This window comes from Neocloeon triangulifer, unplaced genomic scaffold (genome assembly GCF_031216515.1).
Source record: "Neocloeon triangulifer isolate White Clay Creek 2 clone unplaced genomic scaffold, ASM3121651v1 ptg000001l, whole genome shotgun sequence".
Taxonomy (NCBI): domain Eukaryota; kingdom Metazoa; phylum Arthropoda; class Insecta; order Ephemeroptera; family Baetidae; genus Neocloeon; species Neocloeon triangulifer.
This window is the reverse complement of record NW_026775544.1, coordinates 6,795,745-6,811,345: the sequence shown is the minus strand read 5'-3', so window position 1 is coordinate 6,811,345 and position 15,601 is coordinate 6,795,745. Positions and strand designations below refer to the sequence as shown.

At 34.3% G+C, this 15,601-nt stretch overlaps 1 protein-coding gene across 2 annotated transcripts in view; it reads left to right on the top strand.

The window, feature by feature from the left end:
- Positions 1–15,601, top strand: part of LOC132205775 (alkaline phosphatase, tissue-nonspecific isozyme-like) — a 153,511-nt gene that overhangs the window by 105,292 nt on the left and 32,618 nt on the right. For both annotated transcript variants that reach the window (XM_059635056.1, XM_059635048.1), the window contains one exon: positions 14,510–14,688. In XM_059635056.1, coding sequence (XP_059491039.1) covers positions 14,510–14,688 — 179 coding nt within the window. The remainder of the gene's footprint in view (positions 1–14,509; positions 14,689–15,601) is intronic.

Genomic DNA, 15,601 nt, shown 5'->3' with positions numbered 1-15,601 from the left:
CGCAGCCTTTGAGCCCTCTAATTTGAACAAGCCGACGCTCGTTAATAATGCAGCTGTTAAAATTTATCGGCACACTTTGGGCGCAACAGCTTTGTTAGCTCAGCGGAAAATGGCTGAAATTAATGACTGCCGCGTAATTTGTTGATCAATCTCGTAGATTGGCTCCCGTTTCCGACAACCACCGATGATGATGGAAATTGAAAACGTCAAACTGTTTCCCCCCAGCATATTCGCTCAGAGCTAACTTGGGGTGTTTTCTTCAAAATTTTAGAAGCTTATTTGATTTTAGAAATTCCTTCTCGAGTTGCTCATTTTAAATAACTGGTTAGTTTAATTCTCAGATAATTTTTAGTGTGCGCTAAGTTTGTGTTTCATGAAATTTTGTTGGACAGAGAAATTGTTCTTCAGACAAATGGCTGTTAAATAATAATATTTCTATTAAATCCATTATTATATTTTCATTTAATGAAATCGGCAACTTTTTTTGCTTCATTGTAATTATTCAACTTATTAATAAATTATCACTAATTGCCAATTAAAATTTTCATTAAATTGTTTCATCATAACTAATGCAATATTAGATAAATAATAAAATTTTATTTAAATAAAAGAATAGGACATTTAATTAATCAATTAAATTAATACAACGTTAACAAGAATTAATTACTATTATTTTTATTATGTTTGTTATTTTGTTATTATGATTAAGTTTTGAATTTTAAAATTAAAAGTATTTCTTTACTTTCAAAATATTCCGAAATAAAAATAGGTAAAATTTATTTATAATATTATAAAAATTAAAATTTTAAATTTAACCATTTTTCTAATGTGAACTTAGTAAGACTTAGTGTTAGCACAGATAGTTATTGCTTCTCGAAAAAACATAAACTGTTTAAAATAGGATAGTTGCATTAAAACAGCGAAAATTATTAAAATATTTATCAAAATATTTTAGGATATTGTCTGTAGCTGATCGTTATTAAAAATAAATTCTTCCCGATTATGATTGCAGTCATATTTATTTCTGCACATTTGTGTGATGGTACATTTCAATTTATTTAATCACGTTACGTAAATAGTTGCATTAAATAACTTTTGCTCTATGATTTAGTTATTCATTCCGGATCTATGTGGGAAAATAACAAAAAATATATACAAATTATTTCTGAATTTCATGTGGCGTTCAAAGCAGAGGCATTTGTTTTGGAAAATCGTTGCAGAAGAAAACATTTACGTTTTATCCTTATCATCAATATTCTCTTTGAATTAGCAAGTTAAAGAGATTTAATTCCATCTCTCACGCACGTTACGATATTATTTGTTCTGCTGGTGCGTTTGGCTCCAGGTAGAGGAAAGTCATCTGCAATTTGGCGGAAAACTCGCCTTTGTGCGCTTTTGTTTTGACGGAAAGCAGATGCGATTCAGGCAGAGACAAAAGGTGCTGCATAAAAGTTGAAGAGAGAGTCAAACAATTTTCACTCGGCTGCTTTGGGAAACGCGGGGAATCCGAAATGGGTCGAGCCAGCTACTTTTGAAGCAGGCGGTGCAAAAACTCCCCCAGTAAAACTTTGATGCATTCATTGGATTCCATTGTCTCTTTATTGAATTAACCGTACGAGGACGCAAACAGCACGTCCTGCCTTTTTGCCTTGAGAGACTTTGCGCGAGTTTGGAACTTGAACAAATTTAAATTATTATTGTTCTCTTTGGCGCGACGCTGAAGCAAGAAAGGTTTCAACGCAATTAAAAGTAGCGCTGTTTTTTGCTCCGATAAAAGTACAGAGATGAAATTACTTGGTGCGCATCTGCTCGAGAGATGAGAGAGAAAAGTGCACACACCGCAGGTTGCTGCATTCAAGCGGCTGCGCTTTTTAATTTCTTACATCCACTACCGCAAATTGAATTTCTACACCGTCTGCCATACACGGTTGCTTCACGCTTGCGTAAAAAATTTAAATGGGACACGTGCCGAGTTCATACCAAATGGTGCTGCAAGTCATTAAAATTAATTATTATAGCAGAATGAAAAAAAATAATAACAAATTCATAAGGGAAAATAAATATGAAAAAGAAATGTAAATGTTGGATCGTCCAATGCTATAAAGGTGTAGGACAAATTAATGTCAGTTTTTTTATACTGAAACATTCTTTTCTCCAAAAATGTAGAAGACATTACTTTCAATTAGAGAATGTTATGGAAAAATTTTGTTGACTTTGGAGTAGATTTCGCGAGCTATAAACATTTGGCACACAAAATATCGGCCTATATTTTTTAACTGAATCCTACTTTTATTTATTCTCCTTCCAGATCTAAAACTTATCACAAAATAAAGTTTGTTTTGTAATGCTTGTTTAACAATTATAAATTTAACCAATTAATTTTCAAAATATAACTTAAATTTTGCATTATTTGTATACTGGGTTAGAAGAAATTTGTGGCCATCTTATTTTCTTTTCTCAATCAGCAAAAAAATTAATAATTAGATGACAACAAATATTTCCTACCCTAGCACACAAATAATGAAACATTCGAGTTAATTATCACATACTTCGCGGTACAAACCAATGAATTTTTGAAATGACTGCAATTATAAGCTTCATTTATTTAGATTAACTCGAATAAAACATGAAAATTTAAAATTTTCTAATTTGGAAGCAATTAAAACCAATTTCGGGAATAATTAAACAGATTTGAGATGTAATTGCAAAAGCATTTCATCGAATTAACCAGAATGGTGCTTGGACAAACAAAAAGGCTTTATTTAGGTCTGTTTGCCGCACAATTAGAGTTGTGCCCGCGTTCATAATTTTCCCCCGCGACCGAGGCATTGTTTTCTGATTTTGTTCCGGCCCATCCAACTTCAAATGTACATGCACGGATGTACGTTTTTGAATATAAATGACCACGGCGTTGGCGGCCCTTCTTTTGTGTCTACCCAGCATTGCAAACACAGTGTGAATTTTCCACCAGAGGAAACTTTTAACTCTTTTCTCGCATGTGCGTTTGGAGGTGCACGTATAAATAGCGGTGGTGTGTATGTATTTTTTTCCCACCAAAAAATAAAGAAAATACCCTATTGTACCGCACACACCCTCTTAACTTCACGCTGGCAGAAAGAACAACTTTTGGCAATGGGATGTATGATATGAAACGAAAAAGAGAGCGAAAAATCCGCAGCCGCTTCCGCCTCTGCTTTTCCTTTCTTGCTAAAAGCCGCATTATACCAAAAGGCGGCCCATTTTGTTTCCAGAGGTTAATCTCGCAGCTACAAGAAATTTTCCCCCCTGCTGAAATTTTAATATTTCATTGGAATTTTTCGCCTCTCAGCTCTTTCTCAAGTTTCCTCTCCAGGAAGAAAGACATATTGCAACAAAAAGGCCGCGGTGTGTGTTTTTGCATAACAAATTCTCCATTTCATGTTGCAGGGCAAGAATAAAGTTGGGGAGAGAAAAGTTGAGGATGTTATTAAACGAGCCAATTAGGTTTACTGTATGTCTAGCTAAATCCCTCAAAATCTCGCTTTTCTTCTTTAAAAGTCTTTTTATTTTAACTGAGTTTTATGTAAGGTTTTCTTTTCCTTAGCAACATTTTAAAAAGAGTTCTTGCTTTTAAATTTTACCGAGAAAAAATAAAATGAAACAATTGTGAAGAGAAAAATTAATTTAGAAAAATGCAAATCCAAAAGTTATTTCATCATAAACGACAGTTTTAATAATTTTGTTTTCACGTGGACATTTCATATTTTTTTTTTATTCTTGATTTTTATATATATATATATATATATTTTTTTGTTAATTGAATAGAAACAGTGAAGTTGCATTTAGTAGCATTTTTTTCTTTGCTTGGAAGGCTATTTATTTCATTTCTAAAATAAATTTTCAAGTTAATAAAAAAAAAAACGATGATTTAGAAAAAAGGAAATGATTGAATTCAGCAAAATTAATACCTTGCCAATTGGCTCAAAAATACAAAAAAAATCTGCAAAAAAAGTGAATATTTTTAACAAGCTTGTTAAATATTATCTGGCTGTCAAAAAAAAAGCCGAGCGCAACAAGAGATTTTACGGGGTAATGCAGTGCTGTGTTCTCGCCTTGCGTGCGACCATGAATGAAATTTCAGCAGGGCACTTTATCATTCATAACTGGCCGGCGGGACAGCGGCCGACGTCACCCATATTGTGTCGAGTCGGACACGTTGTATAAAAGAACGGAAAAAAACAAAGGCTGCTATCGTGCGGCGGCGAGCGAACACAACATTAGCCTAGGCAAAAAGCAAGAGCCACTCACTCAATGGGGCGAAGTGACGGATCGATGCAGGCCGACGATATTTCATCCCCGTGCGAGCTTTTTTAACTTTTCGCCAGCAAAAAACACAAGACTTCATCCGTGTTCAACATCAATTTCAGAGCTGCTCTCACTGCGATTAAAAATCCTCCCGTTAATTATGATAAATTATGCATCTCCGCCTTAATTTGATTAATTATGCATGTGAGACAGCCTGCTTTTAGCAAGAAAAGCAGTTTTTTTCATTCATTTCACTGGCTGTCACAAGATCGTGTGATTTTCGTTTTAATTATAAAATTGGGGAGGGATTTCATTATTCAAGTATTTTTTTTTTCAGAATGTTGACGGAAAAATAAGCAATTTTAACGGCAAGCTTAAAAGGAAAAAAAACTTTAATTGGTCCCTGTTATGGCTGCCGCGCCTTTGTAATCAAGCAATAATTGGCCTGTCGCTCGCAATTTGTGCTTTTACAAAACGATCTGAAATCACACTCGATGAATGTTTATTTTTGGACAAGGAAAATCATTTCAAAGTCGTGCGTCCATTTTGGAAAATCACGGCGCGTGTTTGAAATTATTTCGCCTTTGGGAATGAGTGGCGGCAATTTCATAATAAATGCATTAAACAAAGCCGCTCGCTCGCTGGCGCCGATGATTGTAATTCTCTCGACACTGCGCCGCTGTAAATATTTTAGATGTGTCCGTTGAAAACGCGCTGTCACTCGTCGCTTTACACAACTGACAACTTGGTGACAAGCGCGAAATGACACTGCGTTCATGACGTCAAGCGCAAAAGAATTAAATTTAATGTTTAATGAATTTTACGGTCATTTTAAAATAGAAAGAATGGAAAAAATAAACGGCTACAAAATTGGTATTAGAGGTACAACTGAAATAAATGCAAAATAAAATTTTATTGCAAAGAAAACATCAGTCGGATCTAAAGAAAAACGCTAAAACAATAATTTCAATTCAAATCAAATCTAGATAGTAAGTAAATAAAAATGCATTTTAAATTTTTTATATGAAATATTGAAATGGTAAATATTTTAATATTAATCATATTTTTTGGCAAAAAAGAATTAAATAAACCTATAATATAGTATTTTTTTTATTAATTATTTTATAACATAATATAAATCAAAGCAAAACCATCTGCCGTGGTGAATAAATTTTCTGACTTGATTATGTAGATTTATTGTATAATTGTACATTTGAAATATATAGTATGTGTGTAGATGGACATTATATTGATAAGAGGAGAAATTTTATTAGTTTAATCGAATTGGAAATATAGTGCATTAATCGCATTAATATTTTTTTAATTGAGAAATTCAAAGTGCTATGCAGAATTAGGTAGAGGGGAAAAACGAAAAAAACTTAAAGGTGACTGGCAATGAGTGATGGAGTTGTGACATTATTTAGTTTTGAATTTCATGTACGTGTCATGTTAAAATCATTTTGTAATTTCAGATTCGAGATGAATAAACTTTTCTTAAATAACTTGCAACTAACAATAAGCATTCTCATTTTTCTAGTTTACTCTAAATAACTTTTTATTAAATTATCGATTGGGTGTGGTGGAATTCCTGTAATTAACTTTATCACTTTATCTTACAATTTAATTTTGATTCTAAAGTTTTTATTAATAATATGAAGGAAAACAACTTCTATGGCTTTTTTAAAATGAAAACTTAAATGTTATTCCTTTTTTTCTTTAAAAATTGAGCAAGTTAACATCGAAAGTCGTGGAATTTTTGTTTATCTTTCAAGCACATCCTCTGCAGAACGGCGCGGTTCTGCCATAGTTGTAAAAGGGGTCGGAGCAAAAGCGAGACTTGCACACCTTGGTTGTATCGCACACTTTTTGATAAAGCTGCGAGCGAATATTTGATGCGTTGCTTTTGCTTCATTTTTTGCACGCAGAGGAGAAAGGGAGATCGAGCGAGGTTAATGCCACGGGGTGGAGCGAGATAAGAACAAGGTGGTTTCGCCGTTTTAAAGCAGAAAATATGTCGAGAGGTGGGCTGGTGGCTTGGCTGCATTTCCATTCTGCCAACATAAAATTGCATTTCACCGTCTCGCGCTAATGCTCTCTCGCACGGCGCAGGAAAGACGCGTAATTTGCTGGAAGCAGCAGCCAAGATGCTGCCAGATATGAGAGGATTTGCCCAGAGTGCGTTGTAAATTAGTATCAAAAAGCTTTCGCTGCCGAGCCTTTGCCTTCCAAAACCTCATTTCGCGTTCACCAGAAATTGAATACTCCAGACAGGCTGTTAGAAAGAAGTAAAAGCTGAAAAGCAATTTAGTAAGATTCTTTTGAGTTTCTCGGTTTTGCGAATTTAAGGAGAATTCAATCAAAAATTGTATAAATTTTGGCAGGAAATTCACCGTTTTAAATTTACTTTCTATTTAGCATTTTTTTGCTGAAAGAATATTTTTTACTCTAATATGTTCTAAATATATCTCAGGATTTGTAGGGAATGGTTTAGAATTAATCAAGTTAACAATTCAAATTTGAAGTGGTGCAATAAAATGAGGAAACATTATCTTAGTTTGTTGTTACAAAAAGAACATAAGTGGAAATATTTATGTACCGTAATTTGAGTAAACAAAGTAATGCCTCCTGAGGCTATTTTATATTTAATTTGCTCCATACTACGAAAGGTAAAAGTAGTCCCATTACAGAACCTATCCTGTCTACTTCCTCATTATGAATATTGTTGTAATTTAAGATTTTGTATTGAAGGTAAACTTGAAATAATACAATTCTAATTTTATAAAATATTAAACAATTAGAAATGAAGACATGTTTATTTATAACAAACAAAAATTATATCAATACATCACCTATCTTGTACATGGTAAATTAATTGTATAATTCAATAAATAAACAGGTCAGATTGTGAAAGAATGGAATTGTAAAAAGTTTTTTTTTAATTCTTGTTTTCACTCAATTATATTAAACTGTATACTTTTAAACATTAAATAATATAATATGATATTTATTATATCCCTTTGTTGGTAGCAATTTAGAATTAAATTTCAACACACATGCACTGACATAATAAAATAGAGAGTAATAGTTTTTATTATCATTGTTGCTTGCTCATCATTTTATACACGGACTCCTCATAATAAGATTAAGAAATAAATTGTAAAATAATCCAGGAGACGAAATTTCTCAGAGTTTTTAGTAATTTTATCCTTCAAATATTTTTTTACATTGATAGGGAACTTGATACTTTCCTTGTTTTTTCCATCTATAAAAGAGATAAAATTTCCTGAACACGAGACACTGAAATTTGAAACCGACAACAGCGATTAAAACCTTTCAAAACGTACAAAAGTCTGATATAAAAACACTTGTATTGTCTTCTCAAGTTTGCCAATTCCCAGACATGAAATAAATACACGCGCTTCTCTGTGTATTAAATTTTACCAAGTTCAAGAGAGAGCAAACTCCCTGTTTTTTTTACAATGCTGGGAAAATTGGCAGGAGGAATATTCCAGCACAAAAGCACCGCGAGCGAAATTGATGGGAATATTCGCTGAAATGTAAGAACTGTGTTCGTCTTTTCATTTGCCTCAATTCTCTTGATTCTTCTCTCTCTCCGAAAGTTTATTTCTTTCTTGGGTATGAATTGACAGAGCTGTCGTTATTTTATGAAGTTACTCGCGGCGTATTCACCACAAACACCCGCACTTACTTAGCAAATCGATATTTCATGGGGCCTGCTCGGGCCGAAAATGCAAAGAAGGCAAACTAACCCTGCGCTCATTCCACGCCGTCTGCTGCTCTTCTCGAGAAAACACACATGGATGGAGACGGACAGACAGAAAATAAAAGATCGCCCCTCATGAATTTCCGCCACGTTTCTGCAGAACAATGAAAAATATTAAAATCAGATGCGAGCAGCGGAATTGATTTCCGTTATCTAGCGACGCGCAGAACCGAGAGTCGCACTCTTTTCCGACAGCAATTTTTCATCCCGCGTACATATTATTTTCCCTACGTCGCTACACGGCTTACTTCACTCGTCTTGCTTGCTTTCCGGGTTCAAAATTGTTTTCTCAGCCGCGCGTCTCTCCGCCGCTCGCTAAAGCTGACGTGTATACACGGCATGTGTTTCACCTTTGCCATTGTAATCTATATTTCGCAAACTGGTAAGCCGAGCTATAAAATTTTCTAAAGTGCAACTAATTCATTTATCTTGATATTTTAATCATTTCGTCACAATTAATCATTAGAACACATTTGAATTTTTTATATAATTATACTGCAATATAAAAGGGGATCAAACAGACTAGTTTTGGGAGAAATAAATAATTAACTTGGTTCTCTGTTTAGTAAAAAATTAAATAAAAAACATTTTGAAGGCCTTGTTTATTATGAAGTTGATGCTTGGGCAATTTTTAGATGATTTCCATTGCATTTATTTTTCCAGGAATTTCCTTTTTAGCCTTTGATAGTAAACAATTCACTTAATTTTATATTCTTCTTGGTCAATAAGAAATTAAATTTTTAGATTGCAAGTTTCCTAAAGTTGGGACCCAACTTAAAAAACAATTCTATGAAATTTTGATATTTGAAAAGAAAGTTGCATAAAAAGATAGAGAAAATATGCCATTCTTTTTAAACATCTCTCCTTTTAATGAAACCTGACCCGTAACAGGGCCTCCTTAGACTTGTAAAGAAGGTTATATTTTAATTTTTTTCTTCATTTGAAAGTTTTAATTTAGAAAATGTGCAAATAACATTTTTCATCCTTTTTCTCTTTTGTAAAGGCCTTTCAATTAAAAAAAAAAAAAAAAATGTTGAACAAACTTCCCCCCCAAGTGTGTCGTGAATTATTCCAAATGGACCTTTTCAACTTCACAGTTGAAATGCTGGCATTTGAACCTTCAGTAATAACATCTAACGACGTCTTCCAAGATGGCAATCTAATTGCAAGTAAGATTCTTGCGGTCCAAAGGCGAGCGAGGGCGAGTCTTGCGGGTGGAGCGAGAGTTTTCAATATTTCGCCATGCCCATTCAAGAGCCTCATTACTTGCGAAACTTGCAGCGGCATCAATGATTTACGTCGGCGGCCCTTTTGGGCAGAAAAGGAGGGATAGGGAGAGACGTGACCGCGCTTCATATTTCAAAACTTTGCTAATACACCCGTCCTCTCAGCTGCGCCCTGCCGAGCGAGTTTTGGTCCCGCTTGCTCCAATTGCAAGCAGTTCCTTTCGCCTGTGCAATAAACAGGGGATGAGATTTATAGCCAATTTTTTTAGTCCAATTTCAATCAAAGAAAATTGCTTTCTGCAATTTTTTTAATTGGTTGCTTTCGGAAGAAAAAATATTTTTCTTAAACGCAAAGAAATATTATTTTTAGTGCAAGGCTTTGAAAAAATGACTTCTGAGTGAGATATTTAAAAAAAAGAATTGAAGTCAAGGCTCTGAATTTTAAAAGGAAATAATTGCTTTTTATTTTATACCGGTGATGGTTAATATCATTTTTAATTATGCAAACCAAATATTGATATCTGAAACAGAAATGAAAATACCAACCAGCAAAAAATTATTTCCAAGTGAACTGGAAAAATTCAATAAATCAATTTTTACTTTTGGTGGGGATTTTAGGGAAAAACATTTTTTTTCGTATTGCCAAAATTCTCGTGAAAAATAGTTTCTATTTATTCTAATAGTGATTTGAAGTGGGCGTCAAGCGACTGCACATTTTCTTGGGTTTCTCACTTGAATACAAAACTAGAATTCTAAACCGTAGCAATAAACTAGCGGAGGCTCCTATTTCGGATGTGCACTTGCCGCGCAGAATTAAATTGAAACTTTTTCGAAAAGCGAAAGAAGAGAGGCGCGTCTTTTGCTTTGCAAGTTCGCAGGCTAATTGAGGCGGGCGTGCGATGTGCTGTCATGCACGCTTATTAACACCCAGAGAGACGGACGCTGAATTTCATCCTTGTTTACTAGGAGAGAGCGAAATGATAAATGGCATTAGCGCCGAACTGGGAGACGTGCAAAAGTCGTACACGTCGGTGTTCTGTGTTCGGTCAAAGCACAAAGGCTTTTAGACAGCTTTTTGCTACAGGCAAGAAATTTCGCCCGACCCAAGATTTTCTTCAGACAAAGGAGGCGGCTGCTGATTAATTTGTTTTTGTCTTCTCCTCCTTTATATATTAGCTGCATGATGAAATTGGAACATTTTAATTTGGGATGACTACTTGTTCCACGGTATTCTGTGAATGCGCTCGCTCGCAGCAAGCTGATTAACAAAAAGCTTCAGGGGGTTGGAATTTCGGATAAATTTTATTCATAAGAGAAACTTCTTCTCTTGTTTGCCCCACTTGTTACGTGGTTAGAGAAGGAGCGCAGAATATTTTATACAGCGCTTTCGAGCTTCCTCAATTTTAGAAACAAGGAAAGGGTTTTTTGTTCTGATGTTTCCCTATTCGCAACTATTTGCAAAGTCAGGTTATTCTATAACAAATAATAATTAGATTATTTACAAATATACACATGATTTTAAACTAAATTTTTTAATAGTAAAAATATCAATATATTATTATATTTAATAATTTATTAATATTATATATAATTTTGCTATTTCTTTATGTTTCAAATCCAGCTAAAAATTGGGTTGGCTGGTTTTTTGACAAGTTGGTTCTGAATAGCATTAATTTATTTATTTCTTTTATTTATTTATATTTTATTTAAATTTATTTTATTTTTCTGTTAAAAGAGTCTTGAAAAGATTTTTTCTTATAATCTGTTAACATTATAATTAATAAAAATTTCATCAAAAACAACTTTAAGTTCATAGAAACATAATTATATCCAACCCTAGCCTTGAATAGTAGAAAAGCCTAGAATACAATTTTTCGACTGTTCATTATGCGGTTCCGCGTATTCTATATGAAACTAGTCTTCAATTTCTCATTCCAAAACAAGCAGAGCATAATTGAAATCGCTCTCCTGCTTGGTTAAATTGAAATGCGGATAAATTTTAATTAAAAACCCGCCGTCAAAATCGGCGCGTTTTCAATCCAAGTTTCGGCGCTGGGACGGTGGCGAATTGGTGCCATAAACCGAGCGGTGGCGATCATTCGGAATAATGAATCGTTTTTATGCTCAGTGAGCAGCAGCGAGGTAAATTGTTTAGCCCCGACGTGTGTGTGTGTTTCAATTGGCGAGGACAATGCAAGCGACGGCGCCATTGGGAAAAGTACAAAAAAATCAGTCAGTTTGATGTATTGCGGGAAATGAGCAGCTAAAAGGAAAATAATGCAGAGAGAGGGACACGCTCGCGATTGATGGCATGTGGTCGGCCGTGCAACTGCAATCAATTACTCGGAAAAAAGACCTAGCCGTTGCTTCAAAACATTTCCGCGAGTTCAGTTGCGCCGCATAAAGCTGGGGGCTGACCTCATTTTTCTTATTCCTTTTTTATTTCCTCTACTTATCCATTATAATTAAAAATGAAGGAAAAGAAAAATAATTCTATACCTTCAGTAAATAATATTTTAAAGACAATGTTAAATATTAACGTCCAGCTAGTAAGAATTAGGTAAAACCTTTAAGAAAAGTTGACTTATTTTGTTGTTCTTGTCAAAAACGTTGCTGCAGGTTGAGTGAGTTTTTTTGAATGATCTAAAGGTATAATTTTTTACACGAAAATAAATGCGCGATTGCTGAAGGAATAAACAACTATTATGTAGGTCGTAGGGATGAAATTGCGCGTTTAACCAGTTCATGCTCCATTACGCGTTTATACGTTCAATACGGTAAACATTCCCCTATCGCCATTGCTATAGAAGATGTTGTAAGATTTTTCTCTATGCAATTTCTCACCTCCACCCTCTCAAAGTGACGTTAACACCTTCGTTAGCACAGTGTTTGAAAAAAGGCTGCAATGCTCAGAACGTCTCGAGTGCACTCATATCGGATGCAGGTCGCGACCAACTCATTAAATCCGCGCGATTCAGCAAATCACTCTAAGGGAGGAAATGTGCATAATATGCCTCTCGACGCTCACGGCCAAGAAGAAAATGCGCGAGACCCACTTTCCAATAATGAACAGCCTCTGTTTCGAACGACGGGGCTTGGCTGCCAGGGACACTGCGACAGTTACATCCCACTTTAATTTACTCGTCGCGCGTTTTCGGGCCATGTTTATCGGTTGTGAATCTTCGCCGACGGAAAGTAGGTCGTCAACATACAAATCGGGCCTGGCTTTGCTTTTCCAAATATTTTCACTGCCACACAAATTGCATTCTTGTCACTCCCCGGTTTAACTGGGATTTATGTATATGTTTCCCGCTTTTTTCTGGCAAGAACTGCAACGATTTTATTGTCAGTCCGCTCAAGCGAGTGATTATTTAAGACCTGATGGAATCAATTATGCATTGTTCTTAAAATATATTTTAGCAATTTACGATCGAGGGGAAAACTCATTGTGGGCTTGAAATTTGTTTAGTATTAATGTCTTTAATCAAGAATTTTAATTAATATAAATCAATTCAATAGTTAAAAAGGTAAAAAAAAAATATGTTCTTCATAAGTTTGTTTGATGCAAGCACAATAAGTAGAAGAAGAGAAAGACTCGGAGATTAAATTTTTTGATATATGAAAAATTAAACAGTTTCCAACCGATGGGATCTTCATTATTAGCAATTATGTACAAAATATTTATTTTGGATGAAAATGATATTAAATAATTTTGAGCTCTACTTGTTGGAACTAGAATGCAAAAATAAAGCCCAAATTGGAATTTTAAAGTTTAATTTGAGGGTCTACAATGACTTAAAATTCCCAATTTGATTTAAAATAAATCATATATTTCTGGTTCTTCGTATACATTTTACTTAAAAGCCGTTAAAAAATATCTGAAACTATTCTTTAAATTTTCACAACAGTTGATGTAGCATAATTATATATAAAATTTTTTTCACAACAGAAATAAACTTTATAAAAATAAATCTGCAGAGCCTTGGCTTTAGCTTGGTTTCATTTCTGCTGATTGCAATTGAAGTCTGAAAAGAAAACTGTCTATCATAATATTGCAATCAAAGTAGCTTTGATGAAGAATGATCAAGTGCGCTGCGAGCTGGAGAAATGCTGAAGAAAAAGCAGTGTTCGTCTGTCTCTCTTTTGCTGCAATATTGCGGCGATCGCAATCAAAGTGTGGCGCAGAGTTGGTTTGTTATTCTCGCCGCCACACGGCTATCGCAATGCTTTGGGGCCGCGAGCGAGCGCTCCGAGTTGCTAGTTGGATTAAATTACAATTCAGCGGTGGCAGCTCAAGTGTATTCTGATGTAAGAACTAAGCCAAAAGGGGATATAAAGCAACGAGCGCTTTGTTTGTGTGCGCAGCATTTTTGCAGCTTTCACGAAACCAGCCGCGGCCGTGTTTTGCTCTGGCTGGCTGATGTAAACACACAGCAATCCCTCCTGAACGCAATGTTAGGTTAGACAAAGAGAATAAAAATAACAGATTTTTTTATTTCCACACAAAAAAGTGGCTCAATATTCCTTTCGTCGTTTTTAATCTGTTTGTTTATTTAGTTTTTTTTTAATAAATTGAAACTTTACTGTTATAAGGTAATTAAATTTAAGTAACTATTTTATAATATTGAATACATGGATGATGTATTTGGGCAGAGATTAATAAATTTTGATTTTTACTGAACACTATAGAAAATTCGAATAAAGTGGATATTTTATTGTGTCTATGCTTACTTGATAAAAACTAAAGTTTTTAAGTTTTAGGCTACACCGAATCATGATTTTGTGATTAACATTCTGTTTAGAAAGTGCATATTTTGTCACGCCAGTTTATGTTCTGCCATATTTTTATAAATCAGTGGGTTTTTTCACTTTTTTTAAAAAAATTTGAAATCATTTATCTCCAATTTAAATATGATTTTAATTCCACTAAATTGCCCTTTCCAGGTTTTTTTTTATCAAGTTCTTCATTTTTCCTTTCTGTTGCTCTAAAGAAAAGGTCCTTATTTTTTTCCCAATATATGTTTATTCCAAAAACTAAAGTGAGCCTCCGGCATCAAGTGCTTGTTTTCCAGGGATTTCAAATGTCAAAGAGGAAACTTTTATACACGCGTTTATTTACAAACGTCATAGCTGCTCTGGCAATTTTAAATTGAATAAAGTCTTTTTTCGCCTTTTTAAAGTTGAATAAAAAACATTTGCCCTTTCATTGTTGCAGGCAAATCCACGGGGATCGTGACGAACACTCGCATCACCCACGGCACCCCTGCGGCCCTGTACGCGCACTCGGCCAGCAGGTACTGGGAGGATGACTCGAAAATTCCCCCCGGCGCCCGGAAAACGTGCAAGGACATCGTGAGGCAGCTGGTGGAAGACGAGCCGGGCAGAAACATCAATGTGAGTTTTACAAACACCGAGAAAAAGATGCAAAATTCGACACTTCCTTCTCCTTTTTAGCCCCTCTTAGTTTTTTTTTTGTCGCCAAAGTGACGGTTGTGAAACACGCGAGCTGCTGCGATCGCTCCAAAGAAATCATATTTGACGCCAGCCAGATCTTTGCACCACTGCGGAGTGACACTTAAAGTGCCCCCGAGTTTTTTTTCTCCTTTCACACCAATGTAATTTTTCTTCGTCCAAAAGCAGCTCGCAAAAAAATAAAGAAACGAGTGGAAGTAGTTTGACATGATAGAACACAACACACGTGTGCCTTTTCCAGACTATACAAGTCTCAAATTTCAGTAATTGTATTTACGAGGCTTTTCATATTATGGTACGATAAGCTCGGATATTATTTTTGGTAACATTTATTGTGTGATATGAATATCTAAAATTTGTATTAAATATTTCAGTAATATTATTAAAAAAATTTATTTTTCATTTTGATGTTCATACCATTTTTACAAATAATTTATAAGCATTATAAAATTCAGAACAAAATATTGGATACCAATAATTATAATTCACAATAAAATCAATTAAATGTAGTACTTTTTACAATTAAATATCCTTTTTAATGCCTAGTCGACTTTCCATCGAATATTCTAAAGGTATTTTTATGCCTTCCTTTTTTTTGTGTATTTTCGTATCAAACCTTTAGAAGTTTTAATTGAAAAGAAGATAATTTATTTAAAAACATCACAATTTACATTTTAGCAATTTCGTAATTAAAAAACTAGTGAAAATTTAAAACTAAAATTCCAAATTATTTAATTACTCATTAAAAAACATAGTTTTTTTTCATTCCTCTCAATTACCTCCAAAGTAAAATTTTCATCAATACAGCTTTTAATTTGAAAAATTGTATGATTGA